This window comes from Aphanomyces astaci (assembly GCF_000520075.1).
Source record: "Aphanomyces astaci strain APO3 unplaced genomic scaffold supercont1.89, whole genome shotgun sequence".
Taxonomy (NCBI): domain Eukaryota; phylum Oomycota; class Saprolegniomycetes; order Saprolegniales; family Verrucalvaceae; genus Aphanomyces; species Aphanomyces astaci.
The window spans coordinates 192,636-210,090 of NW_009798352.1; the positions used below are offsets into that span (position 1 = coordinate 192,636).

At 47.7% G+C, this 17,455-nt stretch overlaps 8 protein-coding genes across 8 annotated transcripts in view; all 8 read left to right on the top strand.

The window, feature by feature from the left end:
* The first annotated feature begins 43 nt into the window (after positions 1-43).
* H257_16652 (hypothetical protein) lies at positions 44-1,818 on the top strand. The gene has a single exon (XM_009845178.1). It carries the CDS (start codon positions 89-91, stop codon positions 1,739-1,741), a length of 1,653 nt encoding a protein of 550 aa, XP_009843480.1. The 5' UTR covers positions 44-88; the 3' UTR covers positions 1,742-1,818.
* Positions 1,819-2,045: 227 nt separating this feature from the next.
* Positions 2,046-3,031, top strand: H257_16653 (hypothetical protein). The gene is made up of 7 exons (XM_009845179.1): positions 2,046-2,093; positions 2,141-2,184; positions 2,237-2,274; positions 2,325-2,394; positions 2,446-2,581; positions 2,634-2,789; positions 2,844-3,031. Exons 1-7 carry the CDS (start codon positions 2,062-2,064, stop codon positions 2,968-2,970), a joined length of 603 nt encoding a protein of 200 aa, XP_009843481.1. The 5' UTR covers positions 2,046-2,061; the 3' UTR covers positions 2,971-3,031.
* Positions 3,032-3,255: 224 nt separating this feature from the next.
* Positions 3,256-4,129, top strand: H257_16654 (hypothetical protein). Its single transcript, XM_009845180.1, has 3 exons — positions 3,256-3,500; positions 3,544-3,687; positions 3,747-4,129. Exons 1-3 carry the CDS (start codon positions 3,269-3,271, stop codon positions 4,004-4,006), a joined length of 636 nt encoding a protein of 211 aa, XP_009843482.1. The 5' UTR covers positions 3,256-3,268; the 3' UTR covers positions 4,007-4,129.
* A 2,278-nt stretch (positions 4,130-6,407) lies between these two features.
* H257_16655 (hypothetical protein) lies at positions 6,408-6,596 on the top strand (the record flags this gene model as incomplete). The annotated part of the gene is made up of 1 exon (XM_009845181.1): positions 6,408-6,596. The coding sequence occupies one exon, from the start codon at positions 6,408-6,410 to the stop codon at positions 6,594-6,596; it is 189 nt and encodes a 62-aa protein (XP_009843483.1).
* Positions 6,597-6,614: 18 nt separating this feature from the next.
* Positions 6,615-7,091, top strand: H257_16656 (hypothetical protein; the record flags this gene model as incomplete). The annotated part of the gene is made up of 1 exon (XM_009845182.1): positions 6,615-7,091. The coding sequence occupies one exon, from the start codon at positions 6,615-6,617 to the stop codon at positions 7,089-7,091; it is 477 nt and encodes a 158-aa protein (XP_009843484.1).
* Positions 7,092-11,574: 4,483 nt separating this feature from the next.
* H257_16657 (hypothetical protein) lies at positions 11,575-11,918 on the top strand (the record flags this gene model as incomplete). Its single annotated transcript, XM_009845183.1, has 2 exons — positions 11,575-11,637; positions 11,688-11,918. The coding sequence occupies 2 exons, from the start codon at positions 11,575-11,577 to the stop codon at positions 11,916-11,918; spliced, it is 294 nt and encodes a 97-aa protein (XP_009843485.1).
* A 2,340-nt stretch (positions 11,919-14,258) lies between these two features.
* H257_16658 (hypothetical protein) lies at positions 14,259-14,683 on the top strand (the record flags this gene model as incomplete). Its single annotated transcript, XM_009845184.1, has 3 exons — positions 14,259-14,360; positions 14,445-14,620; positions 14,677-14,683. 3 exons carry the CDS (start codon positions 14,259-14,261, stop codon positions 14,681-14,683), a joined length of 285 nt encoding a protein of 94 aa, XP_009843486.1.
* A 2,421-nt stretch (positions 14,684-17,104) lies between these two features.
* H257_16659 (hypothetical protein) overlaps positions 17,105-17,455 on the top strand; it is a gene marked incomplete at both ends in the record, with an annotated part of 1,993 nt that continues 1,642 nt past the window's right edge. Inside the window, one exon of the mRNA XM_009845185.1 lies at positions 17,105-17,414. Within this exon, the coding sequence (XP_009843487.1) occupies positions 17,105-17,414 (310 nt within the window). The remainder of the gene's footprint in view (positions 17,415-17,455) is intronic.

A 17,455-nucleotide genomic window follows, 5' to 3' on the forward strand; every position in this document is an offset into this window, starting at 1 on the left:
TGATGCCAACAATATCTATGTTTAGCTCTTAGGTTTTCTTTGTCTTGACGCTTGGTTCAGTCGACATCAAACCCGACACCTCAGCACTATGGTCGTCGGTGTTGATATGCTCTTGAATGCGACTGTGAACGTCACCGTGAATGGGGTGGTGATGGCGATGACATGGCAAGAACTCACCAAGGCCTTGTCCTCGTCGACTGAAAGCGTCGCGGCCACGACCATCGCCACCGCGCTCGACCTGTTTTGGCTTCTCTTTGGGGGCATGATGATCTTCTTCATGATCTTGGGCTTTGCGTTGCTCGAAATAGGGTGCTGCCACGTCAAAAACACCAAACACATTCTGTTTCGCAACCTCATGGACCTATGCATCACGGGGGTCACATTTTACGCGGTTGGGTACGGCATTGCCTTCTCGGACGGCGACGCGTTCATTGGGCACTCGCGGTTCTTCCTCCAAGGACCGCAGTTCCAAACCGACGACATCGCGACCTTCAACGGCCGCCACTACGCCGACTGGTTCTTCCAGTGGGCTGTGGCGGCGGTCTGCGTGACCATCTTCTCGGGCGCGGTCGCTGAACGCATCACTTTGCACGCGTACTTTTTGTACTCGTTGCTCATGGGTGCCTTCTTTTACCCCGTGGCGGCACACTGGATTTGGTCCACCACTGGGTGGGCCAGCGTGCTCGCGCCCAAGTCGGCGCTTCTCTTTGGCGTCGGCGCCATTGACTTCGCCGGCTGCGGCTGCATCCACATGGTGGGGGGCATGTCCGCGTTGGTGGGGTGTCTCGTCGTTGGCCCCCGCACCGGTCGGTTCAAATCGGATGGTGCCGCCAATGAAATGCCAAAGCAGTCGGTCATGTACCAATGCATGGGCACGTTGGTGCTGTGGTTTGGCTGGTACGGGTTCAACTGCGTGTCGACGCTCAGTCTGTCGGGCACGATGGGGCACGTCATGGCCAAGGTCGCGGTGAACCTGACGCTGGCGGCGTGCACGGGGGGGATCTTGACGGTGTTGTTGGACAAGCTGGTCGGGTCCAAGTCGTGGGATCCGTGCATGGGCAACAACGGGATTTTGGCCGGTTGTGTGTCCATCACTGGCAGCTGCTCCGTGATCGAGCCGGAAGGCGCGGTCGCGCTAGGGGCGATCGCCGCCGTGTTGTACCTAGCACTGTCCAAACTCGTAGTCAAGTGCGGCATCGACGACGTCGTCGACGCCATCCCCGTGCACTTGGGCTGCGGCACTTTAGGTGCCCTGGCGCCCGGCTTGTTTGCGTCGTCCAAGGGCGTGGCGATGTATGTTGGCACGGGATCGTGCGGCATCTTTTACAAGTGCAACGGACTGCAAGGCAGCCAATTGGCCGCTCAAGTCGTGTATGTGCTGGCAATTCTGGCGTGGGTTGGCGCGTTTTGCACGGCGCTGTTTGTGTCCCTGAAGAAGCTGCACTTGCTGCGGCCAGATACCACAGTTGAAGTGGTGGGCTTGGATGTCATGGAACATGGGGGCCCAGCGTACGACGACGGCAAGGACACCCACGTCACGCAAACCAAGGTACAACCGACGAACTACCCCACCAAAGAAGCGAAGGCGGAGTCTGTCAAGACCCGTGAAATCATTGACGACGACGACGACGACTTGCACGAGACTCGCACCATGGCAACTACGTCGCCAAAACCCACGGACACCATCGACATTGACGTTCGTAGCACCGACGAAGTGCTGCCTGGCACGTCTTTTGACTAGAAAGCTGAATCGTTTTGGTCATTCTCAAATATATATATATATATACATACCTTCATAAATAATACACATACCTCCTTTCCTGATTTCCTGAATGTCGTTGCAGCCTGAGTAGTGTACTGTAGGAGGTGCTTCACCACAAACTGCCCCCGATGATGGTGGCCGTGTGTCCGATATATTTGGCGGTGTGGTTCGGTTCCACCAAATAATATTAATATATCGAAACACATTATTTTTGTTGATCCAGCAACCGGAATATTTCAGCCTTGCAATGTGATTGGACGAAAATATCCGGATTCCTGATATCGTAGAATTCCAGCAGCATGGACCCGTATCGCTTGCTGAATGTGGCGCGGTAAGAAGAGCGACCCGACCACCATGGTGAAATGACGATGTGCATAGGAATGCCACCCAGAAGGACATAAGGAAAGCGTACCTGAAGCTAGGTATACCATCTCGCAGTCATTAATGATACATATGACGACTATCTGGTTCTAGCCAAGCAGTTGCATCCCGACGCCACTGGCAACGATCAGGTTTGCTGCGGGTCACGACCCGCCAACATTGCTCAGCCCACATACGATAGGAGAAAGCCACGTTGTTCAAGCAAGTGAACGAGGCTCATGCTATGCTATCAGACCCTGACTCTCGCGCAGGTAAGCTCCTGGCTTCGTAATCGATCGATTATTCACCATTATCTTGCGTAGACTACGACCAAAGCCAAAGCAATCGTTTTGGCTCGAGCCATCGCGCAACCCATCGACACGGTGCGCAGTCGTCGCGACACGATACCGAGTATTCCCCACGCGGTCACACCCGCCGCAGTAACGCCCACGATTCAGAGTACAGCCGCCCTTTGCAAACACCATCACATGTTCGTAATGGCCTTTGATAGCAACCCCATGTACGGGATCAACCACGATGTATGGTATGCCCATCATTACGGCATTCACGCGCAGCGATCTGCGCGATGGACCGCGACGCGGAACCAAGGCTATGGCATGCACATTGCGCAGGACATGTATGAGAACGACATGGAACGCATTCGACGGTGACCCTTCATGTATGTGGACAAACATGGATGACAGGATGTGGAAACTTGTAGAAGCGAAGAGACGCATAGAATCAAGAACGGGTACTTTCTCCGCCAGGAAGCCAGGGAGCGGAAGCGCGCTGCCGAGTACAAACCGCCGCCAAAAGCTAACGACGACGACGGCTGCTGTATTTCCTAGCAGTATATAATATGCTGGAGATTATTCACCAATCAGTGCTCTTGAATGTAGCACAAACCAGGTGGAGACATCGGATTGGCTATTATCCATCCAGTTGAAATCCAAAAGGATATTGTAGCCAATTACAAGATTATAATATAATAGGGACATTTTGCTGTATTGGTGAATAATACATTCCGAATCTGCAATATAACGCTCAAAATCATTGGATTGGCTATAAATTTTGACCTACTCACCAAACTACACACGCTCATTGGCTATTAACAGTACACACCAATGGCAGATCTCAAATCGAAGCATGCCGCAACTGCCGCGAGTCGTGGCGGCCAAAGTGCTGCACGAGACACGATGGCTCCGCATGAAGGAGCTCCGGTACAAAGACTTAAACGCAATTGAGCGGTCTTATGTCAGTGTGGAGCGCACGACGCGACCGGTGACGGCAGATGTCGATGCCGTGCTGGTGCTTCCGCTGGTACGCCGCGATGCTGGCAGCAGTGCTGTGCTGATCCGTCAGTTCCGTCCACCGCTTGGTACAGCTTAGCCACTGGGATTACGTCTGAATATGTTTTGTAGACAATTGGGCGATTGAACTTCCCGCAGGGCTGATCGATGCAGGTGAATCCGTGGAGGAGACGGTGACGCGTGAAATCAAAGAAGAAACGGGCTACGACGTGACCAAGTTTGTGTCCGTCGGACCTCCCATTGTGACCGATCAAGGTACTTGACAGCTGATGTAGCGAACACATGAACACTTTGCGAACGAACGACAATGATAGGCATCACGAATGGAAGTTGCCGCTTCGTCGTCGTCGAGGTTGAGAGTTCCACGGCGACTTCAAACTCTGGCAACGATGCGTCCCCGCCTCCACAAGCGTTGGAGGACACGGAAATGATTCAAGTGTTTCATGTGCCCATGCACTCGCTGCTGGAAACGCTCCAAGAGCGTCACACTGAGCACGGTGATGCCATCGACGCACGGCTATACAGCTACGCATTGGGTCGTCAACTGTCTTTGGCATCTCATGGAGTTGACTAAAAAAACTGGTGCTTGCAGTGGACATTCGGAATTATCCGACGAGTTGAATTGTACTGCGTACTCCGTAGTATGTAACACGAACACAAGTGTCTGTCCTTGTAGTCGTTAGTTGTTGTTGTGATAATATGCTGTTATTTTTGACTTTGCACTTGGTTTGCACAATGCAAGTGCTGTAAACTGGTCTCAAGGTGGGAATATTATAGAACAGATGTTAAGTTACTAAAGGCTATACATGCAGTTTGTCAAGAAGGGGCACTTTGGCCGTTCTTGCTTTGGCCTTTTTCGCCGAGGTTCGGTCACTTACGGATAATATCCGGTCATCCGGAATTATCCGGTCATCCGGAATTATCCGGTGTTCTCTTTCTGTAGAAACCGGACTGTTTATGCCCAATCATAGGTCAGCTAAACAGTCCGTTAATGATCATCTTTGGTTTTGCCCTCGACCACACAAGTGTTCTTCGTCGTCGTTCCTCCCCAGCGCTATCCCCTTTATCGTCCCTCTTGACACAGTTCGAACTTCCTCCAGTGCAGCATCTGTTGACACGTCGTACATTAATAGCGACAGTAGTACCGGTAGAGACTTTTAGCAAGTGCGAAATCTTAAGTCATCACACTTTTGAGAGCTCATTAATTGACCGCTCCTACGACGACCTAACCCTGTAGTAATGGGTGTGGTCGCTGCTCATTGGATATAATTCTTTGTGCTCAGATTCTTTTTGTATACGCTAAGCTTAACAGCAATTCCAAATGAACCAGCCACTGTGGTCTAGCGGTTTGAACATGGGGTCCGAAAGGTCACCAGTTCAACTCCAGCTTTGTGCCCACTTATTCCCTAGCGTAGATAGACTTATACATAGCGTAGATAGACTTATACATAGCGTAGATAGAGTGTAGAGCGACTCGCACCAAAGCGAGCGCTGTGGCGCGACGCTATCGTGCCCCACGGGACTTCCTATCTTTTCCTCTCGTCGGGAAAAGCGGCAGGTAGGCCGTAGGCCGTGCCGCTCCCTGACGAGGCCTGTTCAACGACCAAGTACCTTAACTTGGAGTTTGTATTGCTCTCAAAATCTGAGAAAAATGAATTATAGCCAATGAAAACAGCCCAAAATGGGTGCAAAGGGGTTAGGAGCGGTCAATTAATGGGCTCTAAACTTTTGACCTCGAAGTCCGCAGACATCTGACAACTTTCCGAGCCAATCAAATTGCTCATTGAGGGTTGCTTGCAAAATATCCACTCACGCCAACATGCTCCGACTCGCTTCAGCCGACACATAGGTAATACAGTATCTAGTGTTAGGATAGTGCACAAGCGCGGGTATGTGCAGTGATGCAGTACGTTTGTCAGGAGCTGTAGCTCAGGGCAGTACATCACAGTGTACTCCTCGCCGCCGCGCACCAAGCCGCCGATGATTACCGCCTGATCACCCGGTGCCAGCCCGCTGAGTGATTTCAACGTTACAGCGTAATATCAATATCAATGATCACCCTATGCCAAGGCAAGGACGACGGGCGCTGAGATCGCTCCTGAATTCTTTAAACTTCCAACTTCAGACATCGCTAAGATTGAAGTACAAAGTGACGTAAAAAGCGCCCCCGTGGTACGCTTCGGGTTACTTGGTTTTTGTATCGGGAATTGTATTACTTGGAATGAGATTTTGAAAAAATATAATTGTGTCAAGCACGAATACTTGCAATCCTGCCAGTGTTGATTGGTCATTTTTAGTCCAATCACAGTTTACACTAAACGACGACCAAAAATGCAACGTCGTACAAAATTTACACCACAGCTGCATTTACATCGGGAAGAGCCTTCAAGAAAGCCCGAGTGACCAATGTATTTGGCAATGGCCTCCCACGCTGTAATTGTTCGCAGGATCATAGCATGTCGCTTCCCAGACGCGGTCACAACTGGCACTTCATGCAACCACATGGAGCGAAGCTTACTTTTCAGAGGTCCCGTGACCCCCTCGTCCAACGGCTGGCACTATGCTTGTCGTGTTCTTGGGCAAGGGCTGCAACAGACTAAAGAGCTTGGATACCACCGTATCGTAGGACTCCGGGGTGACATGTGCTTCCAACTTGTCAGCCACAACAACGGGTGGCCCATCGATAGAGAGGTTTTGCAACCGTCCACTCCCATTCCGAAAGTCAGATGGTGACAAAACTGGAAGTTTACCTGTAAAATTTGTTGTGGACTCGCAATGGAACCTGCCAGATCAAATCGCCAATCCCTGAGATGTGGTAATCTCACGGATTGCTGTTCCCGTCCACTGCGAACTTGGTAGACTTTGATTGGGCCTGTGTTTCCAAATCGCGTCCAATCGGATCTTATTGCACCCTCCAAGAAAACCTGCAAGGCGGGTTTGAGTGATGGCAGCAGCAAACTCCGATTGGACCCGTCATGCAAACACCCAACAAGCGCCGCCTGTACACGGAACAAGAAGACATCATGCTGTTTCGGCAGGTGAACGCGGAGAGACCGTTCGAAACAAAGAAGGGCGAAGTCATGAAGGTTTGGGGACTTGTTGCCAGAGCGTTGGCGGACCATGAGGACTTCGCAAGGCCCCAATTCGACCCCAAGAAGGCCTAAAACCGATTCTCTGTTGTAATGGACAACCATGTCCATTATAACAGAGAATCGGCTAGGGCTTCTGGGGTTGCGGAAACGTACGACGAGCGTATTGCGCTGCTGGATGAGCTTTTGGCCGCCTTTGTCGATGCCAAGGAGCAAGAGAAGAAACGCCTGGTCAACGACGCGAACAAAGTGGATCAGAGTGAGCGAGAAGGTGAGTGCATTCGTAACGAAGCGATGAACTCGCTTGGCAAGCGCAAGCACCAAGAGTGCGATGATGACGGCGAAAAAGCGTCCGGCAGCGGCAGCCGGTTCACGAAGATCACTACTGCCATGCAAGAGGAAAGCAAGGCGGAACGTGGTCTGCGTCAGTCTGAATTGGAGTTCCGCAAGTTTCAGCTGGAGGTTGAGCGCGAGGAGCGTCAAAAAGACCGCGAACTGGCGGCGGAACAAGCGCGTCTGCACCACGAAACTATTCTTGCGATGCTAGGTGCTCTCACTAAGCGACAGTAAACATACCGTCGTTGAAATGAATTATCTGTCCTCACAAACCGATAGTAATATTACTTGGCACGCATTATCTTAAACTACATTGTTGAAATAGAACTGGTTGTAGAAAATGTAACTGTATTGGGGTATACTCAAACAACTACAACTTCGAAAGTGTCGAGGTACTCCTTAAGAGATGGCGGTTCCAGTCCAAAGTAGTCGCTGATTTGGTTTCCACCGTAGTAGCAGCAATGGCAATTTAGGAGCATGGCAACGCACACAATTTTCGCCACCGGGGAGAGCCGAATTTTGGACAAATTTTTGAACGTAATAAACGCCCAAAGTGACTTCATGATCATGAAGTTCCACTCGACTGATTGCCGCACACGACTCATCCATTTGTTGAAATCGCGTTTTCTTGACGAGATGTCATTGCCTTTGTATCCCGACAAAATATGTTGGGACACTCCATACGCCGGATCGCCGTAGATGAACGAGCCAGCAAAGACATGAGACTGGGCGAGCGAGGTAGTCTAGCAGCCCACTAAGGCGCAGCATCGTCGTATCGTGACGGCGTATTTCAACCGGGCCAAAGAAGTGCACGCAAATTCCATCGGGGGCAGCAACAGCTTGATAGTTCAAGCAGTGGATCCTTTAATGGCCACTGTAAACTTGGCGCTGAAAATTTTGGCCGCCGCCGGTCGACGAAATCCGACACGATTGCACTTTAGTTCCGTCGATAAAACCAAATACGTTTCCCAAAGGGGCACCCTTGCTGTAAACAGCATCGCAATACGCGCCGATGTTTCGTTGCACGAGACGGTCGTTGAAGTAAATTTATGACTTCCAGCAGTCAAATATCTCTCCAATAACGTGGTTGAAGATCGCACACAGAGCCGGCCGGGAGCGACCAAACGTGCGAGACATCGTGTGCAGGCGCGTCGGAAACACCAGGCGTCCCAGGACAATGCACATTGCCTCGTCCCGGTTGACACGATAGCGTTGTGTGGTTATGACAACGGCAGGTAGTCCGAGCAGGTATCCCAGGCTCTTTATTCCAGCAACGTCAAAACGAAAGTCAAGACGAGCATTGGCATCGGGCACACGGTTGAGATTGAATCTTATGTCCGGCACAAGAGGACGTTCCACATTGGCCAGGGCACACAGCAGGAGGATACGTCGGCGTTGCTGACTTGTACGGGCCAAGGGCAGGAGTTGGTGGAGCTCGATCTGCGTCAGAACAATCAGCCACACTGTACGACGACTGGTGCCAAAGTGTTCACGCGCTTTCAAATCAGCCGGTTAATTATACGGATGAATTTCAAGGAAGTGGACAATCGCAAAACGCAAATCTGGGCGCTGCCACTGCGACCGCAATTGTCACAATCCGAAGCATTTTAGCAGTTTGGGAATGGGAGTGAACGGTTGCAAAACCTCTCTAATTTTGAACTTGAGCAGGTCATTCACATAGACATCCCACACAGACTTGTCCATCCACGCCTTCAACTGCACGACATAGACATGCCCGGAAGGATACGTCGGAATATCATGGCGCTCGATTAGGCCACCAGGCGTGCCCTTCAAGATGAAGAGTATTGGAAGCTTCTCGCCTAGCAGAATAGTGAGATGGCTCGCACCATGCAAACATACCGTTTGCCCGTATCGAAAGTACCGCTGTCATCCGGTCGGAATGCTTTTGTGTCTTGTCCACCTTCGACGATCCACCAATCTTCGTCAACGTCTTGCCAGGAGGCATATCGTTGTATACCGAGGTTTCATCGACGTTGATGATGTCACATGTGTCCGTCATGCGAAACTTGCTCCAAAAAGAGGCGGCAAACTCGTCACGGATTTGAGTCATGTCGACTTGAGGCATCTTGGTCTCGACAGACACTTCTTGTGAGAATCGGTGACGGGCAGAGAACAGTTGGCACAGGCGCAGGAGACTGAAGTAGCCTGTGTCGTCAAATTTCTTGTTCACCAAGTACGCTTCCAACCAGGCCATGTGATGCGTCTTGATGAACGTTACCATGTGTGTGTGCATCAAGTAGTGCTCTTCATCGCGGACGTTGTTCATGAACACCAGTAGCTCAGCGCCAAACGGAAAGATCGGATTCCATCGTCGCTTGCTACAGTACTGTAAAGCTGATCGTACTTATCGGGTATATACTATACACAGTATGTCCGACAAGCTCCATTCGGCATTCGGACAAAATATGTTCCCCATAAGTCCAATACAAATGTCAAGTATCTCCGCCTGAAATTGTCCGAACGGTGTCCGCAAAGTAATCATATTCACCCTTGCCCGCCCAGGGATGCCTTGGTTGCTTTGCGCTTCGACTTGAGAATCTTGTCCTTGTCCTTCAACAAGCGACGCCACGTGCGCCAGTTGATGCCATGAGCTCGGCTGTACCCCTTGGATGACGTTGTCGCCGGGTCAAATCCAGCTAATAGGTGTCTCCGCTCGCCATTGTTCCATTTCGTGTTGGCTGGCATGCCAAATAGAGCCCAGGGATGCAAGAATTGTTGTGTAGCGCAGATGTGTCTGGCTCTGATGCAGTCAAATTTCGACGGGCAGGTTTGAATCAGCCAATCATCGTGCTTGATGTCATGAACGAGTATTTTTGACAAAATAGATAGCGGTATATTTGCGACGAAGTTTGATTAAAAAGTATTTCATTGTTACAGCAGTATGATAAAATAACATCACAGTCAAAAAATACCAAAATAAAACTACTTCACAGCGAAAACACTGTGAAGTAGTCAATATTCCTTAATCCCACCAGGGGTGTTTGCGCCCTCTTGTTGAAGGGACGTCTTACGGTCTTTACGGGAATAACACGGCGCGAAATAGCCGTCCCCCTAAATGGGCGGGACTGGGTCATCACGGGAATTGAACCCGGGTCACAGCGAGTGACGTAAGGTGTTTTACCACCTTGGCCTAAAAGGCGACCTTAATAGGAGACATTTCGTTTTGCACCGTATCAACCAAAGTAGGCGAGAGTACAAGACATAACATTTGTATGTACAATTCTAGCCGTAACATGTCAGTCGATTTTCTTTTGTGAACTGGACGACACCAATTGTCAGACAATAGGGAAGGTATTTTTGTAACACGTCCTCTTCTTCGTCGTGCAAATAAGTGTCACCTATTGGCTAAAACAATTTGTAATGTGGCATGTTTCAATCAAGACAGCAACAATATTATTATTCCTGAAGTGTGACAAAGTACCACGGGGGCGTTTTTAACGTCATTCTCTCTTTAAACGTCTCTAACGTTAATAGAGACGTTTAGGAAGTGCGAAATGTGAGTAGATTTCTAACGTTAGTAGAGACGTTTAGCAAGTGCGAAATGTGAGTAGTTTACATATAATAGAGTGATTTTGCACCAAGAATCCACACGAATATTCCAATACAATTTCCCTGAAAATCCATCGGGGAATATCATGTTGGGAAGGTGCTTTATTTATAGGAAAAATTCACATTTAACGTTAAGCAGAACTACAGCTGTATTCGTTGTTGCGGCTCTTTTGGAGCACCTACCGGTAGGACACGTCTCCCAATTTTTACGCACATCAACAACCCAGTGCAGTAGTTGCAATGCAGTTTGTGACCTTGCACCATCCGTATAGGCTGTAGTGTGCATCGTGCCGACGTACAAACATGACCGCTTTGAGGTGGTCGATGAACACAGGGATAGGACGTATCTGTTGTCTGGTTTACGTTCGGAACTATCCCACCACTCGCCTACGATATCCTCGCTCATCTACTGTAGCACATCCTGCCTATCACTCATCTACGTTTGGTGCATGCCATTCATCCATGAAGCGAAATTGGTAATTTAGCATGCTTAACTGTAAGTGTTTTGATTGGCTACTGTGTGTGAAAAGGTATTCCCAGTCAGAAATTCTGACAGAACATATTCATCAAGAAATTCCCAATATAATCAGATCAAAAGGCTCCATCGTGAAAGTTTTCAGGAAATATAACGTAGCAAAATCACTCTAATGTGTGGGAGATTTGCAACTGTGTGGCTATGCAGTGCATACAGTACGAGGCAGCGCAAATAAAGTCCAATTAACGTGAAGCATCTCCACCGATGAGAGAGTGTGTTTTGCACTTTTTTACGGTTAATTTCAGCTTTTTGTTCTATATTTCGCTTAGCTTTCTCCTGACCACCGTTATATTTCGGCTACGTCCATTTAATTTCGTTGCGATCTCACGTTTCGTTATATTTCTATTTCACCGAACCAGCAGTATAATTCAACCAACTATCGATTTAATCTAACTTTTCGTCAATATATTTCATCCACCAGGGGATTATAATTTCGCCAAAAACCCAAATAAAACCCAATTTGCCAATTGTATGTATTATCGCACTAATCAATGGATAACAAAATTGAAACCACACGTTAAACAACCCAAATCGAGAGCCTGGCACATGAGTTAAATAAAGACAGGTCGTTATTTACTGGACCGTCTCACTTGCAAAGTGGACGAGACCAACATGCAGCGCGATCCATTGAACGTCACTTTCGCGGAGTACTTTCGGTGCCGCATCACTACCAAGGTAGGTAAACCCTTGGGCCAGAGTAAAACCAGCGTAGGTAAGCGACCGAGCTCATCGTGGCCAGGGATACTACGATTGATGTTGTTTCTGTCCTGGTCGTCAACACTGTCTCGACTACCATCGCCGACTACCACGCAGACGCGTCGAACACGAAGAAACTGTGGGACCCGGAAGGTCCAGCCAACACAACGCAAAACAAGTACGTCAAACTGACACTGCTAAGCTACAACAATGTGGTACGGCGAGTTTGGGACAATGCAAGCAAGGCCCGCAATGCCTAAGCATCGTTCAAATTAACGTCGGTAAAAAGCTTGAAATATATGAATATGTTACAATTCTGTCCCGATTATTTAATTAGTGTAAATTGGGAAATATAAAAGCATCCCAGCACCGCGATTATGCGAACAACTTCTAACAACGTCGTGACTGCGGTGACCCGCGTTGCGGGATACATTGACGACCAAAGTCTTCTCCTTGGCCCTCTCCAAAGTGACTATGCAACTGTTGTGACGGCAAGGTTGCTGCAGACCACCCCCTTTGAATTTCCCGCGAATACTAAAATGCAGCAACTCGGTCATATTGACCTTATGGCTTAACGTCATAACGACAAACGCCGGCGCTGAATAAATGCCCAGACCACAGAAACGTACCGGGTTCATGGCACGAATAACAGTGCCCTAATGGATTGTTTTCTGTCTATTCAAGAACTCCGCAGCATCCTAGAAATTCCTCCATTCGACCTGATACCATTCTTTGGAGAACCAATAGGATGTAAACTGCGTCTTGCAGGTCCATGTACATATGGATCTTTGCGTTGTCCAAAATGAAAATTGAACACGGCAGCGGGCAAGGATTCAAATACGGCAGAATCGTTTTGACCATGATGTCGTGAAACGTAGCACGATCGAATGTTCCTAAAATATTCTAATAATATAGATTAAGACATTGAACGACGACAAAAGTATTATACCGTCCACATAATCCCACACTAAAAGTCCGGGTGTTGTAAATACTAGTGCTGACTCCCGCTTGCCGCGAGAGAATGGCAATTCTACAATCGCCTTTTTCTTACGCTTCGACCAAGCATACTTGGGATTCAAAACGCGAACCGTAATAAATACTTCATCGTGCATCAAGCATGGTTTTAGACCCGCATTAGCCAAAAAAAGGTGAAAAGCACAATACATGACTCGTACTAACTTAGTATTGTTAATCGTACAGTACAGGACACGTGTACTGGTGGAATATAGTATACTACTATCTAGCAAAATAATATTCATATACAGAGGTGTAAAAATACTACTGTAGTAGTACTATTTGTAGGGGCCTTTTGGGAAGATGCATCAGGTAGGTCATTGTAACTTCTTTATTACTGAAGAAATTTCAACGTCTCTTTCGAATAATATGTCTTCAGGCTACACTGGAAATTGACGTGATGAATAGCCAGGGTCACCGTGGCCTTCTAAATTTGAGCGGAAAATGTGTCGATGGAAATCAACACCCAAAATGTGTTAGTAGGTGCTAGTATCTACTAAAAATCTGATACGGCTTCCCTGATTGGCTATAATTAAACGTAGAACACCGTTTTATTGGATGGCCAAGGTTCATGAATTCATCAAGCGACTTGCCCAAGGCAGGAACTTCTCCATCGATCGACACACATCGTTCTCCACCATCTACAGTATTTAATCCTTCATTCATTAAAGCCTTTGTGTGTTATAACCCTTATTTGAGTGAAGTAAGTGATCGCTTTAATGACAAAAGGAGCTCCAGTAGCTGACAGTCCCTGCCATTTTGTCAATATTTCATGCACATTTTGCCCAAAATTGGAGTAAGTCAGTTCAAATTGAAGATGATATCATGCTCTTTCTACGATAGTTTCCAAACTGCCAAATTCGCAATATTTCGTATTTATATTACAGTTTGTATGACCCTGGTATCATCCCAAAAGGTTACAATCCAGTAGTATACTAAAGTACTACTAGTATTAATAGTACAGTACTGTACTGTAGTACTCCGAGTAATATAGTACTAGTACAGTACCTGGTACTACCGGTAGTAGTAGTACTGTACAGTGAACTGGGAAAGAACTCGACACAGTTGCACACAACAATATATAATAGTTTGTAAGCCACCCATCGAGACAAGTTCGAATATTATTTTGTCATACAGCACTCGTCTGATAAAATACGAAAAATTCAACTGATGTGATTCGCCACATCATCACAAAAATATTCAAATTCCACAACTGAGTCCACAGGACTCCAAAACAAACCCATACAAAATCCAACCTAACAAATACTCCAACATAACAAATACTTCACTTAAACAAAAACCAAATCCACCAACAGGTAGCCAAACATCAAAGGAGTCAAATGCAACAGTCAAAAACCATTAAATCCTCACCGTTCGCCCAATAAACTCAATTAAAGTATATTAAATTTGCTTACACTTCAATAGCTCCTTGAGGTAATATACCCACACACTCTCATCCATCCAAGATGTTTCTTGAACCGCGTATACGTGCCCATAAGGATACGTTGGACCTTTATCAGTTTCGATCGGCACACCGGGTTGCCCACGCACGATGAACAGTATTGGCAACTTCGTCCCTACGTCACATGTCAGCCGTATACAGCACCGCGCCATACCGTACCATCGGCGCAGGCTCCAAGCACGGCCGTGAGGCGATCGGAGTGCTTCTGGGTCAAATCGACTTTCGCGTCTTCGCCAATTTCACACCACGTACGTCGAGGTCGCAAGTCATAGTACACTGCTTTTTCATCCATTTTGACGATGTCTCGTAGGGGCTTCTCATCGTGCTTCTCTCAGAAGGTCGCCGCAAACACATTCTTCTGCTCTTCCAACTCAGCTCGTTTCAGCTTGGAATTACAAGGTACACGCTGCACAAAGTCATGGCGGTGGGTAATGCGTTGGCACAGACCCAATCTTACCTGATTCCACTAGCGGCTTTCCGTTGGAGGTACGTCTTGGCCCACGATTGCTCATGTGTCTTGATCCATGTGACCATATGAGCAGTAATTAAGAGGTGTCTGTCGGCTCGAACTACCTTCATGAAGGCCAACAAGTCGTTGTCGAATTGCATGGCGACAGGTCTCCATTGACCACCATGCGTCAAGCACTGTTTGTTACATTCGGTGGTGAGGTATGCGTCCTTCTTACTCAGCCATGTCAGTCAAGTTGTGCGTGGAATACCTTCTAGTGCAGAAATAGCCTTATCCGAGAGATTTGTATTCCCATAGGCCATGTAGCTTGATGCGCATGTCGAGGTTGTGCCGCCTTTGGACTCGCTGGGGAAGCAGCGGGGCAGGCATTTCAAAGTTTGAACGTTTCGGTGTTTCCAAGGCGGACCAATCACAGACCTTAAATTGAATTCAAGTCACTAATCCAATCAAGTTATGATGTGCTTTTTTGCATTTTATTCTTTGTCATGTGGATTGCATATTTTTATTCGAGTGCAACTGTGTCGAGTTCTTTCCCAGTTCACTGTAGTGCCAACAACCTCACATACTTCCTGGTACAGTACAGTAATTTCGCGAGGTTACGATGACAGCACGATATGAACATGACCGCATACGTACGACAGTTAAAGTAACTGTTTCTCTTGCACTTATTAAAGTAACTGTATTTCTTGTACTACTTGTGTCGCTCCTCACAATTCAAAGGTACTGTACAGTATCTCTTGTACTACGTAGTACTAGTACCTAACAAAATGTGTTCACTCCACCGTGTATCCTGTCATGCGCATGCTGGTGTAATCGACGAGAAAAACCATTATATCCATTTACTGAATGAAGTACTGTACCTAGTCCTAGTACCGGTATGTGGATGTAGGACTTTTCCATTCTGTTACTGTACTACTATCAGAACAGTACCGCATCAGGCGGTCGACGGGCGGTGACCAATTCCCCGAGTGAGTGGGTGACACACCCACTCAATTGGTCAAATGCCCACTCACTCAGGGAATTTGGTACTATTGACCTTAAACGTCCCTGTGTAAGTGGGTGGGACTAATTGCTCGCTACGATAAGTACAATCCTGAAGTACTAGGAGTACAACATTCAGAGTTCCACATTGATTGAATTGTACCCCATTGCTGCCTTGCATAGTGTAAGCGATGTCGAATCCGTTTGTGCCTATCAAATATATATACCGGTATTCTTCGAAACGATATTACCGGAACCCCGACAACCAACTGAAGTCTACGCGTAGCTCACTGAAAATTAAATACAAAAGTTGGAGGGGACAAGTAGTTGCTTATGTAGCTCCGAATTACTTCGAAGAATAAGGAACTACCACGAATTACTACCAGCAATGGTGCAGCTTACATAGAATACTGTTTAACACTAACTGTAGTAGTATTCACCATTGGTACGATTAACGTTGTACAACGTTCTTTGCCTTCGTAACGGTGTTTAACGTTAACGTTAGGATTGTACTCCTAGTACAGCTGTACTACTTCAGGATTGTACTTTTCGTAGCGAGCAATTAGTCCTACCCACTTACACAGGGACGTTTTAGGTCAATAGTACCAAATTCCCTGAGTGAGTGGGCATTTGACACATTGAGTGGGTGTGTCACCCACTCGCTCGGGGAATTGGTCAGGGGCGGTTCGACGATTCGCATTCGCAAATCAGCGACACCTCATTCGCAAGTGTACTGTAAAAAAATCTCAGATTTTGTTGACGAGTTGCCCGATCAGATGATATGAATCAATGGTGGACCATCCTAGAATGAACCTGTGGCCCTGGAAATTTTTTGCAGTTACCGGTACTTTGACAAAACAAAGGGCTTCGAGTCGATGGGCCGGCGGTGCAAAAAGTTACTGTAGTAATAGTGTGCTCAACATGTCATTAACTGTAAACCCACAACAGAGCAGTTTGCGATGTCACATGTGCCAGTTTTTCTCTTTGACGTTGATTACTGTATGCATGGGAATCGACGCCATTCCTCTATCATACTGTAACACTAGCGCCGGACACAACGAGGACGAATGCTAAGGGGGTGAATTCACCTCTATATATTGTTACGCGAGCTATTCGTTGGCATTTGCATGCGATACACCCAAAGAAATCCACAAAATACAGCAACGACCACTCGCAACCACACACTGCAGACAAGCCAAACCGGCTCGTCGGGTCAGAAATGGCTGGTCGCCCAATCAACGTTACCTAGATTCGTCGTTAAACTGCATATTATTATTTCCTTTTTTACAAGGCTAGTACATCATAATACTTTATCCAGGGTTTGGTTGCTTACAAATAGTGTCTTTGTCACCTCAAAATGTACTCTCCATATCTTTAGCTTTACTGTATTCTTGATGCAAAACGAAGCACAACCGAGTACTAGTACTACATGCATGTACTGTACATTGTAGCCATGTACAGTAAGTACTCCACTTCTATTTCGAGTGCACTCCTCTGTCTTCGTCACTTTCGAATTCGCCATGAGCTTTGCAACTGCCGTACTCTTCCTCTTGGGTGCGACCATAGCCGCCACTAGCCCGTCCCCCGCTCGGCTCGCAGAGCTAAAGAAGATCGGGTTGCCAGCCAATTACGACGCGTTGCCAAATTCGAGCAAGTTCATTCCTTTGGACAAGGTGACTGCCAGTGCCCCCATTTACACGCCCCTCGCTTGCATGGACGAGCCCACGATCGTGTTTCCCAACGGCTCCAACTCAACATACCTGTGTTGGCTGAGCCAGTTCCCGAGCTTCGACACCGACAGCCCCAACGCCCTTATCGACGAATGCAAAGGTGCGAACGATGGCAACTGCTTTCTCATTGGCAACGACCGA

Bases quoted from the DNA above. Each gene is read 5' to 3' on its own strand.
- H257_16652 (XM_009845178.1), top strand. From the start codon at position 89: ATGGTCGTCGGTGTTGATATGCTCTTGAATGCGACTGTGAACGTCACC.
- H257_16654 (XM_009845180.1), top strand. From the start codon at position 3,269: ATGCCGCAACTGCCGCGAGTCGTGGCGGCCAAAGTGCTGCACGAGACA. The intron at 3,501-3,543 runs GTACAGCTTAGC...TATGTTTTGTAG, and splicing joins TCAGTTCCGTCCACCGCTTG to ACAATTGGGCGATTGAACTT. The intron at 3,688-3,746 runs GTACTTGACAGC...CGACAATGATAG, and splicing joins TCCCATTGTGACCGATCAAG to GCATCACGAATGGAAGTTGC.
- H257_16653 (XM_009845179.1), top strand. From the start codon at position 2,062: ATGGACCCGTATCGCTTGCTGAATGTGGCGCG. The intron at 2,275-2,324 runs GTTTGCTGCGGG...CACATACGATAG, and splicing joins ACGCCACTGGCAACGATCAG to GAGAAAGCCACGTTGTTCAA. The intron at 2,790-2,843 runs GTGACCCTTCAT...GGAAACTTGTAG, and splicing joins GACATGGAACGCATTCGACG to AAGCGAAGAGACGCATAGAA.